Here is a 20000-nt window from a genome sequence, read left to right as displayed (position 1 = left end):
TTTGGATTTTGGATTTCAGTCCTCTCAGAATTACAAGAATAAAGATTAGCACAGCAACACAGGGACAGCTCCTGACCTCCCTGTAACCCCATGGACTGGCTAACAGCATCAGTCAACTAGGCTAAGCTACACTGGCTGGCTGAATGACACAACTCTCTTTAATCCAGCCAGCGCACCAAATCAAATCAAATCAAACTTTATTTATAAATAACCCGTTTCGTACAAACATTGTAATACAAAACTGCTGTTACGGGAACTACACTGCTCTCTCATCGACGCATCTAGAAACCTTCCGAGATAACCAAACCAGCTAACAGTGACTGTTCTCTTTTAATCCCATATCTACTTTTGGAGATGACGGTTTGACTGATAGACTGGCAGTGTTCCTTTCATCTCTAATCAGTCTTACACAACAGTGGATGTAATGGAACAGTATCTGAGAGAGATAGTCTGCTCTGTGCTGTGCAGTTATGTACCGCACCGCCAGGACAGGAGCCTGCCCCCTGTCTGCCCTCAGCACCAGCACCAGGGCACCGTGGCTTAGTGGACTGTTATGGGGAACAGCACACACTGCTTTCTGCACAGAAGGTGACGACCAATAATCACAGGCAGCAGACACACTGGGGAGAGACCCAGGCAGTGTTATGTGTGCCCTCCCCCGTCAGCCTCACATGTGCCCATTGTGTGTGTGTGTGTGTGTGTGTGTGTGTGTGTGTGTGTGTGTGTGTGTGTGTGTGTGTGTCCGTCCTGATCTGCAGGCCGGGGGAGAGAGGGTCTGGGCTGCCATTTGTCATCTACCCCATCTCTGCACCGGGTTAATGACACCTAAACTACAGGCCAGAGGAAGGTCCACATCAACTGATGCGTACACACACACACACACACACACACACACACACACACACACACACACACACACACACACACACAAATACACACACACACACACAAACACACACAAATACACACACACACCCTTGAGGAAAACCTGAGGGTTCTGGAGAGGCAAGATCCGCTTAAGCTGTAGAGGAAGAGGGAGAGGCATGGAGGGGGAGTGAGGTAGAAAGGTGGAGAGGTACAGAGGGAGAGAGGAGGAGAGGAGGGGAGAAAGAGGGGGAGCCAGGTGCGCAGGCACAGAGGTAATCAGCGGGTCAGTAGGGAGCCGTTACACTCCAAGTGAAAGGCTGGGAAGTACAAGGTATAAAAATAATCATTACTGTGCATTAAAGTCACTGTCTGTAAATATACCCTGGGTAGCAGTAAAGTGACGTATGTGCACTGGGGCAAAGCTCCCATCCAAACACTCCCTCATAGGCACACACACACACACACACAACATGTGAGAGCCAGTAAGTGTGTGTGTGTGTGTGTGTGTGTGTGTGTGTGTGTGTGTGTGCACGTATGTGCGTATGCGTATTCGTGTGTGTGTGTGTACATATGTGCGTATGCATATTCGTGTGTGTGTGTGTGTGTGTGTGTGTGTGTGTGTGCTTGTATTTATTTGTGAATGGTGTACGTGAGGTGTGATGAGGTCGCATTACTTCTCGAGGCTTTTCATTCTTAACTTAATTTTGAAGACATGCTTTAACGAGGAAAATTGTGTTTTCCAAATATAGCTCGACCGACCCAAAGCACATTCATTATCCTCCACAACTTCTGTGTTTTGTGTATTCTAGCGAAAAGGAAAAAAAAAAGAAAAAACCCAGACAGGGTTGAATTGGATCTCTCTACATTTATTCTGCTTTTTTTTTTGCTTTTTTTTTTTTTTTTTCAAAAAATGGGATTAAGTCTGAATTTAAATTGCAAATAAGACTCTGTAATTGTTTTTGTCTTTAATCCTAGCAGGGAGTGCCTCAGTGTAATGCAAAGTTGAGACAGTCGAACGTCTCAGCCCATTCATCGGCTAAAGAAGTGTGTTTGTCTCGCCACTTGATTCAATGAGACTTAATAAGCATGGTGTCCAACCGGCACACACACACACACAACACACACACACACACACACACACACACACACACACACACACACACACACACACACACACACACACACACACACACACACACACACACACACACACACACACACACACACACACACACACAGGGCGCACATTGATATTGACGCAGGTTTATTTTCATTACGAGTCTGGGTGCCCAGCTGGTACTTGAGACTGGTACACTGGCAGGCCGAGGGTGGCATGGCCCAGCCAAGGCGGTTCTACAGCAGCAGACACACAGGGTGCCAGGATCACAGCCTGCCAGCCCTGCCTGCCAACTACACGGCTGCCCACGGCCTCTCCTCTCCAGTACGGGCACAGAGAGAGAGGGAGAGGGAGAGGGAGGGATGGAGGTAGGGAGAGGCAGAAGAGAAAGAGGATAGAGGGAGAGAAAGAGAGAGAGAGAGAGAGAGAGAGAGAGAGAGAGAGAGAGAGAGAGAGAGAGAGATAGACAAGGAAGTTTCCCAGAAAACACCAAGGGAGAATGTACGAACAGTGCGATTAACAAAGAACGCAGAGAAAGATCGAATCTGAGCAAAACAAAAAAATAATGGCCACTGAGACAGGAAGGTTACGAGAGGTCAGACTGAAAAAGGGCGAAGGCGTGTGACGACATTAACACAGGAGCACAGTTACAGCAACCAAATTCATCAGAACACAAGCTGCAGAGCACAACTCTGTATTCCCTTTCTTCGCCATACCCCTGCACTTCATTTTCTCCACCTAGACACTTTGCCCAACTTTGCTGGACCTAACAAGCCTAAGCAACCAAAGTGGTCTTCCCTCAACTCCAGCAGTAGCTCTCCAATGTGCCTGGAAAAAAGAGGCCTGCCTCTGAACTCCCAACAGCGATAACAAACATGGATGTTTGCGTGGGAAGCTTTGAGAGAGCTGAGACGCCCACAGGTACGCAGGGGGACTCACCCACTGTATGCCAGTGACTCCAGATTACAGTGAACCTCTTCACCCCTTGACCAGCAAGGTCGCTATTTTATGAAGAGAATTTATTACTCAACTGGATAAACCAAAGGTTAAATATAGTACAGTGGGTCCTTCACATAAGGAGCAGACCGGCCTGGACTGGACTGGCCACTCACACACTGCCATCTCACATAAAGGTTGCCCTCTCTTCCAAACTCCCTTCAGCAAGGGGAAAAGTGCAGCGTCATAAACAAAAAACGGACTCAGGTCGGAACGCTGCCTACGGAAAGTTCAGGCTTCCCAAAAGCAGACACAGCAGCGTTATTTGTGTAATGGCAGTAATTTATGCCAGTTTCTGCAGGCAGGGGTATTTTTTTTTTTTTCACAATGATTTCTGGATGTGGTTGGAGTGTGGCCAGGCGGGACCCAGCACTTCAAAGCATTGTGTGGATGTAGATCAAACAGCACCGGGGGGGTGGGGGTGGGGGTGGTGGGGGGGGGTTGTAACTGTTGAGCCCAGACAGGATGGCAGGGATACCCTTACCCCTCTGGCCTGGCGGAGAGGGGTAACCGTGACAACCTATGTTCCCTCCCACTGGGCTTGGGTTGGGGTCAAATCTGTTTCAATTCCATGAACTCAGGTCGATTAAAATTCCAATGTAATGGAAAAATTATGAATAAAATGCCATTCCTTTTGAATACATTTTAAGATTATTGCTAATAAAAGACTCTTTTTTTTCTTCTTTCTTTTAATGGGAATTTCTAAGAATTTCTTGAATTGACGGAACTTCAAATGGAATTGACCGCGAGCGTGCAGGTCACTGTGAGCACAGCTTCCTCCTCCACAACCTCCACACCACCGAGGGAAGGTCAAACATTGTGGTGATAATTTGACCTTCTAAGTAAGCTTATAGAGTATTTCAGATGAAGAAGGCAACTTCAATTAAACCGCTCTACATGCATGGTGAGTGTATTGAAACACTGCAGGGTTAGTGCTTCTTTACAATCTTTTTACTCAACCAGACTTTCAGTGATTAACCAACCAGCGGTTCACCAACCAGTTTAAAGTCACAATCCTCACCCATCTTCTATTGTTAATATTGAACAGCTGAAGAAAAACAATGCAGGATTAAAAAAAAAACTCAATTTTTTCCCCGACTCTCCCTCACAGAGTTAAAATGAAATACCAACCACTGCATAGTTAAACGTGCCCAGAATGAAACCCAAAAGGAATCAAATAACAAACAAAAGCTCTCCGTAATTCTGTCACTTCCAGACCTAGAGTCAACCATACACAGCCCGGGGGCGCAGCTCCGAGCCTTTGTTCCCGTGCTCCGGTAGGAAACGAGTACACAGGCATGAGGAGTCGACTGGCCCTTTCATTTGAGGTAGAGGATGGGAGACAACAAAGGTAAACAGGGAGCACAAAGACAGCCCCTCTCACTCACGGGTGTCAGCCTGCAGCCGGAACACAGCACACTGTTTGATAGCTAGGCAAAACAGAGCAGAGGAGGAGGAGAGGAGAGGAGGAGAGGAGGAGAGGAGAGAGAGAGAGGGAACCTGACAAGAGAGGGGAAAAGAGAGAGAGAAGGCAGTGGGGGGGGGGGGGGGGGGTAGACAGAATGAGAGAGAGACAGTGTGTGTGTGTGTGTGTGTGTATGTGTGTGTGAGAGAGAGAGAGAGAGACGGGGAATGCATGCCATTACAGTGTGTACATATCAACATAATGCAGCCAGGGGAATACGTATGAAGATATGGCAGTGCCAATCTTGTCTCTATTACACCACCGTTTCCCCTCTTCCTCTCTCTCACTCCATCTCTCCCTCTCCTCTCTCCATCCATACATACTCTGCCTATATTGTTGGTATTATTATTATTATTATTATTCCTGCGTGTCGTCATGCCGCCCCCGCTGCTTTCCTTCCCCCAAGCGAGCGGGCACCGCTGGCACCCTGCCAGATTACCCAATCAATCTCCTCTGAGAGAGGGGGAGGGAGAGGAGAGGAGAGAGGGAGGAATAAGGAGGAGGAGGAGGGCAGAGAGAAGGAGGGAGGGAGGGAGGAATAAGAAGGAGGAGGAGGAGGAGGAGGAGGGAGGGAGGGAGGGAGGGAGGGAGGGAGGGAGGGAGGGGGGGGGGGTAACAGAGCGAGAGGGGACTGTGTACAAGACCTGGGAGAGATTGAGGCAGGAGAAAAGCTCTAGGACGGTCTAGGAAAGCTTTGAGTGAAACGTCGTCTTAAGAAAGAGAACAGAAGGAGAGACGGAGGAAAGGACGGAGGCACGGCAAAGGTTCAATTGAACAGCCTCATTGACACTGTGAAAGTGAGCACCTGTTCTGGATGAGAGGGAGAGAAAAACAAGAGAACGCAAAGTCAACACAAAGGCTCAGTTCTCAATGGCTGTTTACAGAGAATAGCCCCACCTCCCCTAACCACCTGTTTCTACCTGGCTGGACACTCCAGTCTGCTACAGCTTGCCAGCCCTCTGCCAGCCTTCTGTCTTGATACAAGAGTCATGTTCAGAGGAGTGAAACATTAGAAGGTTGAAGACATAAATGTATAGAACAGACACAACTGCCTATTCACAATGGCACAGGGGATTGGGAATGTCTGATCTACAGAATTTGACCCCCCTAAACAAGCACCATCATCTCTTATCTATTCTCAGCACTGCCTCTGTAGTGAGATGTTAACTCACACTGTGATTCAAATCAACTCGGGGTCAAAGTGACATTTGACAACAGAAGAGCATGTCAAGAGCAGCCTCCTGTATGTCATTATTACATCATGCCAAAGTGACTGTTGAGAAGCTAGAGACAGAGGTGAGATCTAGAGCTCTCAGCAGAGACAGGTGAGTTCTAGAGCTCTCAGTAGAGACAGAGGGGAGTTCTAGAGCTCTCAGCAGAGACAGGTGAGTTCTAGAGCTCTCAGTAGAGACAGGTGAGTTCTAGAGCTCTCAGCAGAGACAGAGGGGAGTTCTAGAGCTCTCAGCAGAGACAGGTGAGTTCTAGAGCTCTCAGTAGAGACAGGTGAGTTCTAGAGCTCTCAGCAGAGACATAGTTGAGTTCTAGAGCTCTCAGTAGAGAGAGAGAGGTGAGTACTAGAGCTCTCAGTAGAGACAGGTGAGTTCTAGAGCTCTCAGTAGAGACAGAGGTGAGATCTAGAGCTCTCAGTAGAGACAGAGTTGAGTTCTAGAGCTCTCAGTAGAGACAGAGGTGAGATCTAGAGCTCTCAGTAGAGACAGAGGTGAGTTCTAGAGCTCTCAGTAGAGACAGAGGTGAGTTCTAGAGCTCTCAGTAAAGAGAGAGAGGTGAGTTCCAGAGCTCTCAGTAAAGAGACAGAGTTGAGTTCTAGAGCTCTCAGTAAAGAGACAGAGTTGAGTTCTAGAGCTCTCAGTACAGACAGAGAGGTGAGTTCTAGAGCTCTCAGTAGAGTTCTATACTCTCAGTAAAGAGAGGGGTGAGTTCTAGAGCTCTCAGTAAATATGAGTTCTAAAGCTCCATGTGAGTTCTGAGAAAAGAGTTCTGTTTACAGATTAAGATTGTAAAGGCTTAATAAACCAATATTCATAAGCAGACAAGGCCAGGCCAGTTGTCCTGCAGTAGCGGCTTTCATCAACAAACAAAAAGTAAAAAAAAAATTTTTTAAAACAATAATAAATTTAATGGACACACATGCTTTTTCATCCACCATGTATTGTAAATGTTCATTGAAAGGTTCTATCTTCGATTGAATGTCTCAATAAATTATAAATGTCTCAATAATGCCATGTCAAAACAGATCTTGGAGACAACCATCGACACCATCAACTGTGGAGAACGAGAATACTGTCTGCTTTGTGAATGACGTACTTCAGTCACTAAATCTGCGACACTCCGGAGGCACTGATGTCACAGTAGCAAGAACCACAGATGTGTGAGGTCACGACCTCCCGCTTGCACAAAGAACAAAGTCTGTAATGACAGGGGCTGCCAGCATTATCATTTCCTGCAAGTATGTATGTGTGCATGTGTGTTTGTGTGTCCGTGTGTGCGTGCGTGCATGCTTGCATGTGTGTGTGTGTGTGTGTGTGTGTGTGTGTGTGTGTGTGTGTGTGTGTGTGTGTGTGTGTGTGTGGGTGGGTAGGTTGGGGCACGCGCGTGTGTGTATCTGTGTGTTTATGTGTGTGTGTGTGTGTGTGTGTGTGTGTGTGTGTGTGTGTGTGTGTGTGTGGTGTTCAATTCCTCTTATCATTCGTTCCAAATAACCAAAGATGTGTCATGTTCTTTTCATCAAACACATTTTCCTCCACAAAGTAGTCTTCTTTTGAGGAACATCCAAATACAAGTAGGATTCTGAGTGTGGGTTTTCTTTCAGTAAAGAAACATGATTAAACAGCCTATTTGAAGAAGAAGGAAAGGATTGAAGCACCGTTTCAATACATAGCATTACAAGAAAAGGCCACTTAAATGAGTTTACAGAAGTACATGTTAGCTGTGTGTTTCAGCACTGTGTTGTTTAACACCACCACCAGTATGGTTAGTGTGCTAATGGGTGTGAAGGTTTAGGCCTTGTAGGATCTGGAACTGCCATCCAGGGGTGCAAGGCAGTCAGAGTCCTCCAGTCCTCTCGAGTTCCGGGAGCCCAGCCAGACTCACAATCCCACCAAAATCCAGGGATTAGCTATGAACCATCCCCCAGATTTGAGGATTAGCACATTATATTCCATTATCTTCCTCAAACTGGAGGGCCTACAAAGTCTTCCTTGCACACCCCATGAAGAAGACCAAGAGAGGGTCTAGGTGGGTCATGGATGCCTTCAAGCCTAGCCAGGGCCACCCTGTCCTCTTATACAACAATACCCTCACACTGTAACAGAGATGGCATCTGGATGTTGGCCAATACCGATCCCAGTGTATCTCCTACAGTGTCTTTACAGTTTCTCCTGTGCAGAGAGACAGACAGGGAGAGAGAGAGTGAACAGTCTGTGACTGACTCATGGGACTCCCGTTGTTTTTCAGCCTGTGATCCTGGGGGACACTGGGGAATAGGGCTGTTATCAGCAGAGCCTGTGATAGCGACTTGATCAGGCCTCTGGTCCGGAGGGATGGAGAGGCTGAAGTTAATCAGACAGAGACAGGCCCGGAGCGACCCGGGGGATTCACGCCTCCGCCCCCCATCCCGCCACGGCCCCGCCACAGACCCAGATAAGGTTCTTCACACAACATTAGCCCCTGTGTCCACACACCAAACACACACACAGACACACACAGACACACATGCACACACACACACACACACACACACACACACACACACACACACACACGCTCTCAGGTTTGACCGGCAGATGCACACAGCTAGGGATATAAACATGGGATGCCTGAGAGCTGGTGGTGGAAAACATACTGGCCACAAACTTAGTGAAGACATTTCTGTTTGTTTGTTTTTAGAACTCAAGCAAATGCAAGCGTGTATAATTTCATACAACCACTAATAACATGGTCAGTCAATCCAGTAAAGCCACTCAGATAAACATCGAGATTTACCCATAACTATGAACAACAACAATCACTATTTCTCAAACAAATTGTGACACGCCACCGTTGTAATCTATATACACAGACAGAGCAGGGCCAGTACACAAACCCACTACACAAACCCACTACAGAGCCCTCCTCAGTCCCTGGCCCTGGGGTCGCAGGATACAGCCTGACCCTTTGAACTTCAGCCAGGTCAGGGCAGAGGTCAAGGGAAACTGGACATTAATCCTTGAACTAGAACAAAAGAGCAGGACATATGAGCCCCCATGGCTGTCCCCACAGACCGTGAGCGGCTGCACTGACCACTGGGTGGGAGATCCCCCAGACTCCCACAGAAGACCTTCGAGTTCCACATCTGGACACATGGGGCTGAGGAAGGAAGTGTGTGTGTGTGTGTGTGTGTGTGTGTGTGTGTGTGTGTGTGTGTGTGTGTGTGTGTGTGTGTGTGTGTGTGTGTGTGTGTGTGTGTGTGTGTGTGTGTGTGTGTGTGTGTCTGTGTCTGTGTGTGTGCCTGTGTGCCTGTCTTTGTCAAATACTCAAATCCTGAAGAGTATTGAGTTGAAAGAGGAAGTCCCGGGAAGCATTGCCAACATCAGTGGTCAGATGTGTCACACAGAAGTTAGTCACATTAGAAAGACATTGACGTTTGAGACACCCAGGTAGCCCGCAACCTCTGGAGAGAGGTGTTGGAAATGATTAGGCATATAGATTAATTGGGGACACTTGTCAGATTTAATTAACCACAGGGTTTAATTAAGCATGTAATTAATCTTATGGTGGTGTAATACACACGCACAACACACAAATGGAATCTGTTCAGCTGAGGTACTCATGAGGTACTCATACTTCTGCTGTCAACCTGTTACGCGGTTCAAACTGAACGAACAGAATAGATGACATCACCGTCTAGTCTAAATGAATTGTCCACTGCAAGAATAGAACCCTAATCCATTTCAAATTTCAGAGCTCTCTCCCTCCAAAAACTGCCCAGGTGGAATGATAAGCCAGTAATACAGTTTGGCCAGCATATCCTATTAGCTACATATAATCCGTGTGTTCAAGGGTATGTAATACCAGTATTTAGCATAGTAGAAACATGCCATAAAGCAGTATTTTATGCCATGGTAAAGGTAGGGTGACAGCAACGGGAAAAAAAAAAAAACGTATTTGCTTAAGAGTGCATTGGATGAAGTGAGTGAGGATTTCAGCTTAACCCTCAATCATCGGGAGCCCAGCCAGTGTGTTAGGGGTCACAATTAGTCTTCGCATCAACATGGTCATTGGCAGTCAGAGAGCTATATCAACAAAGAGCCTCCTTTTGTAGTCCACCCACTCTCAGGCCCTCCACACATGTTCAGCCAGCGCGTCATTAGCTGCTACCGCTGAAGCCGCGGCTCTTCTGCAGATGAGAGGGTCAGAGAGGCCACGGCCCTGACCCCCGCTCACCCTACCCCCCCCAGCCCCACCCCCTCACCGCCAAGGCCACCCCGATGCTCCAGCTCCACACTTAATCCTGACCAGCAGCCCTTCCAGCTGCTTTATGTGGTCAGACCTTTATTGAAACCATGAGAAGGCCAATAAAAAACCATACAGCGCCGTGACATTTCACCTTGGGACAGACAGTTTAGGTAAGGCTCCGAGGTCAGGGGTCAAGGGTCCGGGTGAGGAAGTGAGGGAAGTAGCCCCAGGACACAGCGTCTGACTGAACTTATGGGAGAAGGCTGCAGTCTATCCCACTCAGGTTGAGGCTACAAGAAGTAGAGAAAGTAGACAACAACAGCGCTTCGTTTCCAAAAACACTTGCATGCCCAGACAGGAACCACCAAAATATTCACATAGGCAAATTTCCCTACTCCCTACTGTAAAGTCTAGTCAAGATGGAGTAGGTGCTGCAAAATGAACATTAAAGACACTGAAATCCCAGAATTCCCCGTTCTGTCGTATACAAACACTGCGTGTTCATATGTCCACTCGTGTCTCGTAGACAAGGGTTAGGGCTAGGGTTAGGGCTAGGGTTAGGGTTGACTAAGCTCACTCACATAGTCGTGGAAAGCCTTGGCCTCGCTGGAATGTTCGCATGTCTCCCGCCGGTCCGGAGCAGCACAGTACAGATCCCAGAATACACTGCGGGGAGAGGGAGAAGAAGAATAGAGAACACTGTTACCATAGAGACAGCAATCACACAAACATTCACAACATCCCAACGTGGTTCAGGTGGCTCGCTTGGGTCGGTCCCGCTGCGCGGGTCACATTTACTGTTTACTAACTGTACTGTCACACACTTTGTTGGTACAGCTCTCTGACCGCAAATGACTATGTTGACCACACAGTAAATATTGATAGATAGTTGATTTGCTCAAATGACCATATATCTATGTAGCGCTATCCACGCTCAGGTCAGACTGGTTAAAAGTTCACGTTAAAGGGATAGAACCCTCTCAAGTAACCCATTCCAAGTATTCCAGTTTAGCCAAGCTCTGAGCGTCATCCAGGCAGGGTAACCTAATCGAACCATCTCGTGTAGCTACGATTCTGCTCGGCCAGACGTGCAGATTACTGATCAATTAGGCATGATATTTGTTAATTAAGGTAAATCCAGTCCTTAAGGGGCTGCAAGGGGCCACCAGGTTTCAGTCCAAATGGTCTCTTAATTACTTAATTGAAATTAAGTACCTGTTTAACTGGTCTGCATTAAATGGTTCTGGCTCCGAAGATATTGATTTAATGAATACTCCATAAAAGCTGCTGAACCGGGACTCATAAACACGTTTTCCTTTCCTATATACGATTCAAAGCCAAATATTCCACGACATGCAGTCTTTCTGCTGATGTGGTGAAAGCAGACTTCTAACAGCTTGTGAAACGCCTGACACTTGATATGACAGACTGCAAAATGGAGCAGAAAATATTAGCTGATCACCCATAATAGTGACGACCATTCATTGCCACTGTTTAGGCGAACGTTTTGGTCGAACCCGAGATAGAAGAGGCACTAACAGCAGGCATTTCCATGGGAGTCAGGCTGTCACATCTGGTGAGAGGAAGCTGCAGACAGAGATTTAGAGATGGACAAGCCTCTGGCCTCTGGCCAAAGGTGATACTCAGTCAGGCAGAGGGGCTGACGCACAGCACAGACACAAAGACAATGTGTGGAGAGAGAGGGTGAAAAGCGAGGCAGCAGCTGAACGACTGTGTGTGAGTGTGTGAGTGTGTGTGAGTGTGTGTGTGTGAGTGTGTGTGTGTGAGTGTGAGTGTGAGTGTGAGTGTGAGTGTGAGTGTGAGTGTGTGTGTGTGAGTGTGAGTGTGTGTGTGTGTGTGTGTGTGTGTGTGAGTGTGTGTGTGTGTGTGTGTGTCTGTGTGTGAGTGTGTGTGTGAAGTGTGTGAGTGTGTGTGTGTGTGTGTGTGTGTCTGTGTCTGTGTGTGAGTGTTAGTGTGTGTGTGTGTGTGTGTGTGTGTTAGTGTGTGTGTGTGTGTGTGTGTGTGTGTGTGTGTGTGTGTGTGTGTGTGTGTGTGTGTGTGTGTGTGTGTGTGTGTGAAGTGTGGGGTGGTCGGGCTGCCCCTCAGTCACTTGACAATAAATAAACCTGGTCTGTATTATCATATCTATCAGCCGGTGTTAAAGAGATTGCAGCTCTGTCAATGCCGTGCTGGAGGGAGACAGCAGGACCATCTCAAATCCAATCAGCTCTCTGGGAAATGAAATAAGACGCAAGTTACAGTTTGTTACTGAAAAGCCGCAACCAGGTAGAGACACCAAGATCGGTAGGGAGCGAGGTAAACCAGATAGCCTCAGAAAGTTTCAAATAGTGCATTACCAAATCTAGTTATCTATCTCCTCCATCAGAGTGGAGAGGCTTAGACAGCACCTGAAGGGACAAATTAATAATTAAAAAAAACATATTCATTTATCTACTAGTATTATACCAGGTAAGTTGACTGAGAACACATTCTCTCTTACAGCAACAACCTTTTGTACGAATTACAGTACAGGGGGAGGGGAGGGGTTGAATGAGCCAATGGGAAGGTAGCAGCTATGAGCGGCTAGGTTGGGAACAGGTTTCATTGGCCAGTTGTGCAGGATATTATGAGGGACTGTGCAGTGTTTAGGGTCTTCCAAATTACAACATTTAGCTAACAACTTCCCCTCTGAACGTCGTCCCAGTGAACTGACTCTTCTGTGAGGACTTCTTCTGGGTGATGTGGACAGGCAGGATAAACAAACACACACACGCACGCACGCACGCACACACACACACACACACTTGCACGCTCGCACGCACGCATGCACGCACACACGCACACGCGCGCACACACACACACACACACACACACACACACACACACACACACACAAACGGAAGGGATGGATTAGCGTCCACATTCACAAGACAATTACAAAAATGAAATGCCATCATGATAATTATTGCAATTAACTGTGGTCTGTACAAAGCCAGGGGTAATAATGTGCCAGTTCTGCCACAATGGGCAGAGTAAACACAGACGTGTGGTTCAAGGATTGCAGTGTTAATCCTACATGTGGCTCAGGCTTCACTCAGGCCTACAGTGCAATGTCTCGTCCTGTTTCTTAGTTTATGTTTGTCTTTGTTTCATGTTATTCATTTATGGTTTCCTGTTTATTTTTGTGTCTCTTGTTTCAGATACTTCACCACCTGCCCTTGTGTGTTTCCCACCTGTGTGATTGTCGACCCCGCCCTGATTGGCTTCACCTGTTCCTCATCATCCTTCCCTGTGTATTTTGTCTGTGTTCCCGTCTCTGTGCCAGTTCGTCTTTGTACCTTCGTGCCATACGTCCCAGCATTTCCTGGTGATAAGTGTTCCTGGTTTTTGATCTCCAAGTGTGTTTTTGACTTTGCCGTTTTGCCTACCCGGATACCAAACCCTGCTTTGCCTACCCCCTTCCTGGATTATCTGCCTACCCATTGACTGCCTACCTGTGTACCGAACCTTTCTGAAAGTAAAGACTATTCTATTGGATTTAACTTTTTGTCTCGGTCGTGCGTTTGAGTCCTTTGCCTGAGTATTCCTGCCATTACATACAGAACCTACAGAGCCGAGTCGTTGCAGCATTTACAATCATTACAATTTGAATAATACCTATGTCTTTGTTTCCTTTTGTGTTATTACCGTAAAGTGTTTTGTATTACTTGTTTGCACAAACATATAAAAACATTTAAATAAAAATACTGTTAAACAATAAAAATAGAAATAAAGTTAGATTGATTCATTGACAGAGCCGGCAGGCTGTGGTGGTGGTGGTGGTGGTGGTGGAGCCGTATCCACTGAGGCTGCTGCTTCTCCTATTGTCATCCTGAGCTGCTCTTAATGGGACAAAACGCTGCCATCAAAGAGGAGAGGCGGAGATACAAACCCTCTCAGTGTCTTTATTACCCCGTTCTGAAGTTTCCTATTCTCCTGGTATCAATGCTGCATTGTCAGCCGACAAAAGAAACAGCAGGCCATGTAAATCAGCTGTTCTATGATTCCTCAAGAGCGCTCCCTTTGGACTGGGCTAATAAATTCAACATCTGACAAGGAGGTAAAACAATAAAGGAAATTGATGTTGTGTGTGCATATTGTTAAACAGGAGACGCAACAGAGAGAAATATCATTCTTTTATTTAGCGTCTGACATAGGGAAGAGCAGCTGTGTACAGTGTTGCTCCCAGGTACACAGTACCGGGCCTGTCTGATAGAGAGGCTGGCTAGAAGGACCCACAAAGCCTCTGTTTCCTGTCTGATACCTGCTTTTATAAAGAATAACAGAGAGATTTGGGACAGGGGCTAGTCTGTTTTGCTGGAGTGTTTTCTCTGCCCCTCGCGAAGAGGAATTTCAGCTGGGGGCCATTTCAGAGATGATCTGTGGACATACTGTTGTGCAGAGGGTTTTTTGGGAGACAGTTGAGATACTATGAGCTGGTAGACGTCCAGTGAAAACTGGTAAAACAATCGATTTTGGGGGGCCAACAAATAAAGAAGGCTAATGACACAATCAACACCTGCACCCCTCTCTGAGCCCTGCCTTTATCCCTCCATCCAGAACAACAGATGTGGATGAGTGACCCCCACCGGCCACCCTCCCCCCCCTCCCCCCAGCCCCCACCCACCCCCCTCCCTCAACCTGGAGCCTCCATTCAGCCTCCGCCCTACAGGAAACTGCTTGAGACAGAAGCAGGGAAGAAAACCCAGGGAGGGGGATTTGGCTGTTTAACACAAAGGAGACTGGAATGCAAGGAGTTAATCCGTTTGGGGTCTCTTCCGCAAACAAAGGACAGGCCTCCAGACAAAGGTTGAGGGAGGGGGAGTGGAGGGGGAGGGGCTGGCTTTCCCTTACCATCTGGACCTTTTGTTTGGGGGAGGGGGTTGGCGTACGGGGGGGGGGAGCCTGCCCCCCCAGTGAGCCTCCCCGTCCACGTGCGGCAGCCCCAGACAGACGCCCCTCTGCTGGGTCACACACAACACTGGGGCCCTGCTTGGCTAATAATCTGCCTACTCTCCAACTGTTCTCTCTGACACACACACATACACGTTCGTACGCACACATGCGTGCGCACACACACACACGCACACACACCCTACCTCAACCTACACCGAGACTTTACAACCTTGCTCAAATGTTAGGCAGAGTGAGTGTAAACTTTGCCCAAAACTGTATGTTTGTGTATGTCAACCCATCGGTGTTACTGGTAGCTTTCCAAGTGAAACCTGTCGGATGGAGTGAAAACAGGCCTTCTGAAGGGCCATTATGAGCTGGGTAAACAGGCTCCACAATTAAAACATGTTGGCGATTCAGGGGCCAGAATGCGGCTCAAAGGCTCCGTTCTGTTCTGCCATGGAGGGCAGAGGAGAGGAGCTCTCAGGATGAGCCGTGCAGGACAGACAGCAAACAAAGCCTGCCTGTGAACTCTGCGGGGCTGTCAGCTGGAGGGAAACCCAGGCATGGATGGGCGTTTCCTTGTCTTAACATCCAGTCAGTTAGACAGAGAGAAAGTACATGTCAGGCCTGTCAGCTCACAGACCCGACCCCTTCCCCGATAGAAAATCCACTGAAGTATTTATCTGGCATTAACACGTCTGACAGTTCCCTTTAAGACCAGAGTAAGACAACGCTGAGCCGGGCTCAGTGGAGGGAACAGGAGAACGAGAAGCATCACAGGTCAACTGGTTTGCACTCCGGCTGGAAACTAGGAAACCAACATAAATAATATGGGATATGATGTATGCATAACTTCACTTTGATTAAACGGCGCTGACTTCGATTCTGGTTTCCAGGGCAAAAATATTCAGTGTGAGTAATATATGACCTGGGAAGTGATGACTTGTAAGCTACTTACTCAGTCAGGGGAGCCAACAGCCCTTACATCTACAGATCATATAATAATAATAATAATAATAAGCAATAAGTTACCTCTTTACCTCTGAACATTCTTACATGTCATTATCTGTACCTTTCTACCATAAATGCAGGCTGAGTGTGTGTGTGTGTGTGTGTGTGTGTGTGTGTGTGTGTGTGTGTGTGTGTGTGTGTGTGTGTGTGTGTGTGTGTGTGTGTCAGCACTGAAGTTGTACGTACCACCACCATGAGTGTAGGAATCCAGGGGGCTCCCCCAGTGTGATGTTCTTCTCCCATCGGATCTAGAGGGGACGAGACAGAGAGAAGACAGAGGGAAGCAAGAGAGAGAGAGAGAGAGAGAGAGAGAGAGAGAGACACACACACAGTCAGTTAACTGCAGCATGTACATCCATAATGCATTCACACTGTCTAACTCCATTCCTACCTCAAACAGAGACAGAGACAGACAGACAGACAGACAGAGAAAGAGACAGACAGACAGACAGACAGAGACAGATAGACAGACAGAGAAAGAGACAGACAGACAGACAGACAGACAGACAGACAGAAACAGACAGAGAGACAGAGAAAGACAGACAGACAGACAGACAGACAGAAGAACTGGAGAGCAGAGAGTGTACATCTGACGCTGAAACATCCCCAACCCAACAACACAGAGCGCACTCATGCTTCGTAGGTCTACTACCCATATCTGGTCCCAGAGATAAGATCCACCCAGAGATACCCAGAGATACCCTGCCTGCTCTGCTACCTTCCACTGACACTGTTTGTGACCGTCAGGAGAGCGTCTGTACATGGCAGACAGCCTCGTGCTGCAGCCTGGTTTCTAGGCTCTCCTGGAGTTTATTAGGTTCTCTGCTAGTGAATGAGACGAGGGCTGGAATTCAATCAAACCTGTTATAGCCGTTTTTAACGCAGCGTGCCTTTGTTTACATTGTAAACTTTACAAACTACTATGTGCTCATGCACACGCACACACGCACACACACACACACGCACACACACACACACACACACACGCACACACACGCACACACACACACTACTTATCACTACTAGTCTACCTAGCAGTAACAGTAGGTTTTATACACAGGATTTTATTTGACCAAAGGGAAAAAGAGCTACTGTGTAAATACAGTATTACGAGTCTGATTGGACGGAGCCCTAATGCGTGTTGCGGGTGGCCGGGCCTATTGAGGCTGCTAAGGAGCTGTGAGCTGTGCAGGTGAGCAGGGAGTGGCTGGGCTCCCCTGGGGGGAGGAGGGGGAGGAGGGAGAGGGAGTCGGCAGGCGTGTGCTGGGGGAGGACCAGGGGTTAATTGAGAGGCAGACGCAGGAGAGTCCAGGTGATAGCTCTCTCATTAGGCGGCTCTGAACAGGTGTGTTTTTACTTCGGTGTACCTACGGGGACTGAATTCCCTTCTCTGCTGAGCTAGGAGGGACAGAAGGGGAGGGGGAGGAGGAGGGGGAGGAGGAGGGGGAATGGGCCTATCTGGCTTCCTGTATTGAGAAGTGCTATGAGATTGACAGGCATATATTAACATAGTAATTGAATGGAAGCGATGCAGGTGACAGTAGACCTTTCTGGCTGTAGTTCAGACTGTTGTTGAGATTGAAGTTGAATTTATGGAAAATACAACGAGCTACTAACAAAAGTGTTTTAATTCTAACATTGTAGAGTCAATGTTTGGTAATAAAACAGATGCAGTAGCTAGTATCTATGCAGTAGTAAGAGTTGTGACTATACAAGCAGAAAGTAAGGGTCAGAATGCAACCTCACTGAGAAGTATCTCTGTGTTACACTATCTATGAAACTTCAGATATTCAAGAGACACAACTAGGCTAGGAGCAAATTAGCCTGGCTGTGGACTCGGCATACATGCGTCATGGTGTGTGTGTGTGTCTGTGTGTGTGTGTGTGTGTGTGTGTGTGTGTGTGTGTGTGTGTGTGTATGTGTGTGTGTGTGTGTGCGTGTGTGTGTGTGTGTGTGTGTGTGTGTGTGTGTGTGTGTGTGTGTGAGTACAGTGCCTCCCGTTGCCTGTGACCCATAACTTAACCCCTATCCAGCAGCACACCAATAACACTCAATCTCAGGGAGGAGATTCACCCACGAGGGCTCTGCAATCAGCAAGACTCACTTCAGCACACTACTTAATCTCTCAGAGCCGGTCCCAGATCTGTACTTAATATTTTAGTCCACTTCTGTGGGTTGTTGGCAGTTAGTCGAAACCCCCTCTGCCTGCACAGAATGGTTTAAGGCAGAAGCAGCACATTTGGTCAGAGAGCAGCCTGATTGATAGATTCACGTCTCGGTGGTCTGCGTGGTTCTGTACGAGTCTCTGTTTCTGGACAGTTTGTGGATGGATTCAGCCCCATAAATACACCTACCGGGTAGGAGAACAGCCCACAACCCAGTGTACGGCCAACTGGATTTCCATCCTTTTATAGTGGGATCCTTTAAGCGATTTTTCCTTAAGAGTGAAAAATGATCTCCGTCCCATTGAAGGGTCCTCCCTCATTAGAGGTCAGTTTACAATTCTATTCCAATTTCACATAAATGGCGCAGGACATATGAAACTGGTGATTCATTGTGAAAGATAAGGAGCAAACAATTGAAGTTTAAGGCCTTGCAGGGAAATAAAGAAATATAGCATACTGTGCATAATAGCCTGCTGTTTATTTCAGGTCTTGACAGTATCTCAGAGGAAAATGAGGCCGTTTGAGAAAACGGTCTACTCCTCTGCCTGTGTGGTTGATAAGGAAAACCCAGCTGAGGCAGAAAGGTTACAGCTGTATCTTTCAAAATACACCATGATATATAAAGTACATGTAAGCCCGCGAGCTCATGCTCTAGAGGCATGTGTACATCAAAGCATGTTTGAACACATAGACACAGGTACAGTTATAGAGAGCAGCAGAACATGCATGCAGTACATGATACCAGCGGAGGAGATTAGAAAACAGAACATGGGAAAACACAGAAACCTAAGCTGGCTGAATGAATCACAGCGCTGAAATATAGGCTAGGCCTGCTACTACAAACTAGGCTTGAACACAGGCCAGAACATTCCTTTTTTTTTATATGAAATACATAATGAGAAAAATCACAACCTTGAAAGGGATCATTTTGGCAGGTCTGGGGGTTAAGAACTCTATTATTAACCAATTGTACCTATTCACCCGTCTAACAGCGGAAGATCAAATCAGACTTTCTAACACGTGGCGGTGTTTAAGAGCCGTTATGAACCAAATGAGTAGAGAGACATCAACACCACTCCAGAGGTGTAGGGCAGCCCTCACTGATAGTCACTAGTGTACAGTAGACTACCGTGCATTACGCAACGCTTCATAGGTTAGAATAGGCAGAAAGCGTACTGGATGTACCTCCACAGATGAAGAGCTGCCCGCGTTTTCTGTGGTACAGAGCAGCTTTTAAAGTGACATTTTTATATGAAGTTTCCCCTTTAAACTCTATAGTAACACTGTATGAATCACACTCTGTTTCATAGTTTTTTTATTTTTTCATTTTTTTAGGACACAAGTGGAATAAGGTACTGTCAAAACAATCATTAAATCACAACGAAACAACATGGTGTTTGAACGTTGTTCATTGAGTCATTGCAGTGTTACTAAACAGCCACAGAGGCGACTGGAATATGAAGTGTTAACTAACGCAGTATGGGAAATAGCTGACAGAACAGAACGATCATATTCACGTTAAGTATGAGTGATACAGAAATGCTTTGCCTGTCAGGGAAGTTCTTTCAGAGCCTGAATGGTATTATGGTATTAAGTGGGCTGTATAAAGCAAAGAGGTGTGAGAGAAGGGAAGGCCTGAATACTCGGCCATTGTGGGGAAGGATGTCCATTAAGGAAGAGGATGCAACACATTAGACAGGCTTTACCTCACTGACAGTTCAGGGGCTGTCACACTCACACGGCCAGGAGTGTGGCCAGGTGTCTGTTGTTTTAATTGGTCCAGTTACAAAACGATCCAATGAATACCGCTGTTGTTTATCGGACATTAAACTTAGTCTCGGCTCATTAAGTTCATTTAAAAAAAAAAAGAAAAAAAAGAAAGAAGGTGTTTTACTTTCGAGGGTACAATTACTTGGGGGGGTGGGGTGGGGGGGTGGGGGGGTGGGGGGGTGGGGATACAATACAAACATTAGCCAACCGTTCCTTGACC

General features: G+C 47.1%; 1 protein-coding gene across 2 annotated transcripts in view; it reads right to left on the bottom strand.

The window, feature by feature from the left end:
• ssbp4 (single stranded DNA binding protein 4) overlaps window positions 1–20000 on the bottom strand; it is a 60125-nt gene that overhangs the window by 31964 nt on the left and 8161 nt on the right. For both annotated transcript variants that reach the window (XM_083671447.1, XM_083671448.1), the window contains exons 3-4: window positions 16032–16093; window positions 10481–10565 (exon numbers count right to left, since the gene is read on the bottom strand). In XM_083671447.1, coding sequence (XP_083527573.1) covers window positions 10481–10565; window positions 16032–16093 — 147 coding nt within the window. The remainder of the gene's footprint in view (window positions 1–10480; window positions 10566–16031; window positions 16094–20000) is intronic.

Source organism: Argentina silus (assembly GCF_951799395.1).
Source record: "Argentina silus genome assembly, chromosome: 6".
In the NCBI taxonomy this organism is placed as follows: Eukaryota; Metazoa; Chordata; class Actinopteri; order Argentiniformes; family Argentinidae; genus Argentina; species Argentina silus.
The sequence above is the reverse complement of the archived record's forward strand: the minus strand, read 5'-3'. Positions and strand labels throughout refer to the sequence as shown.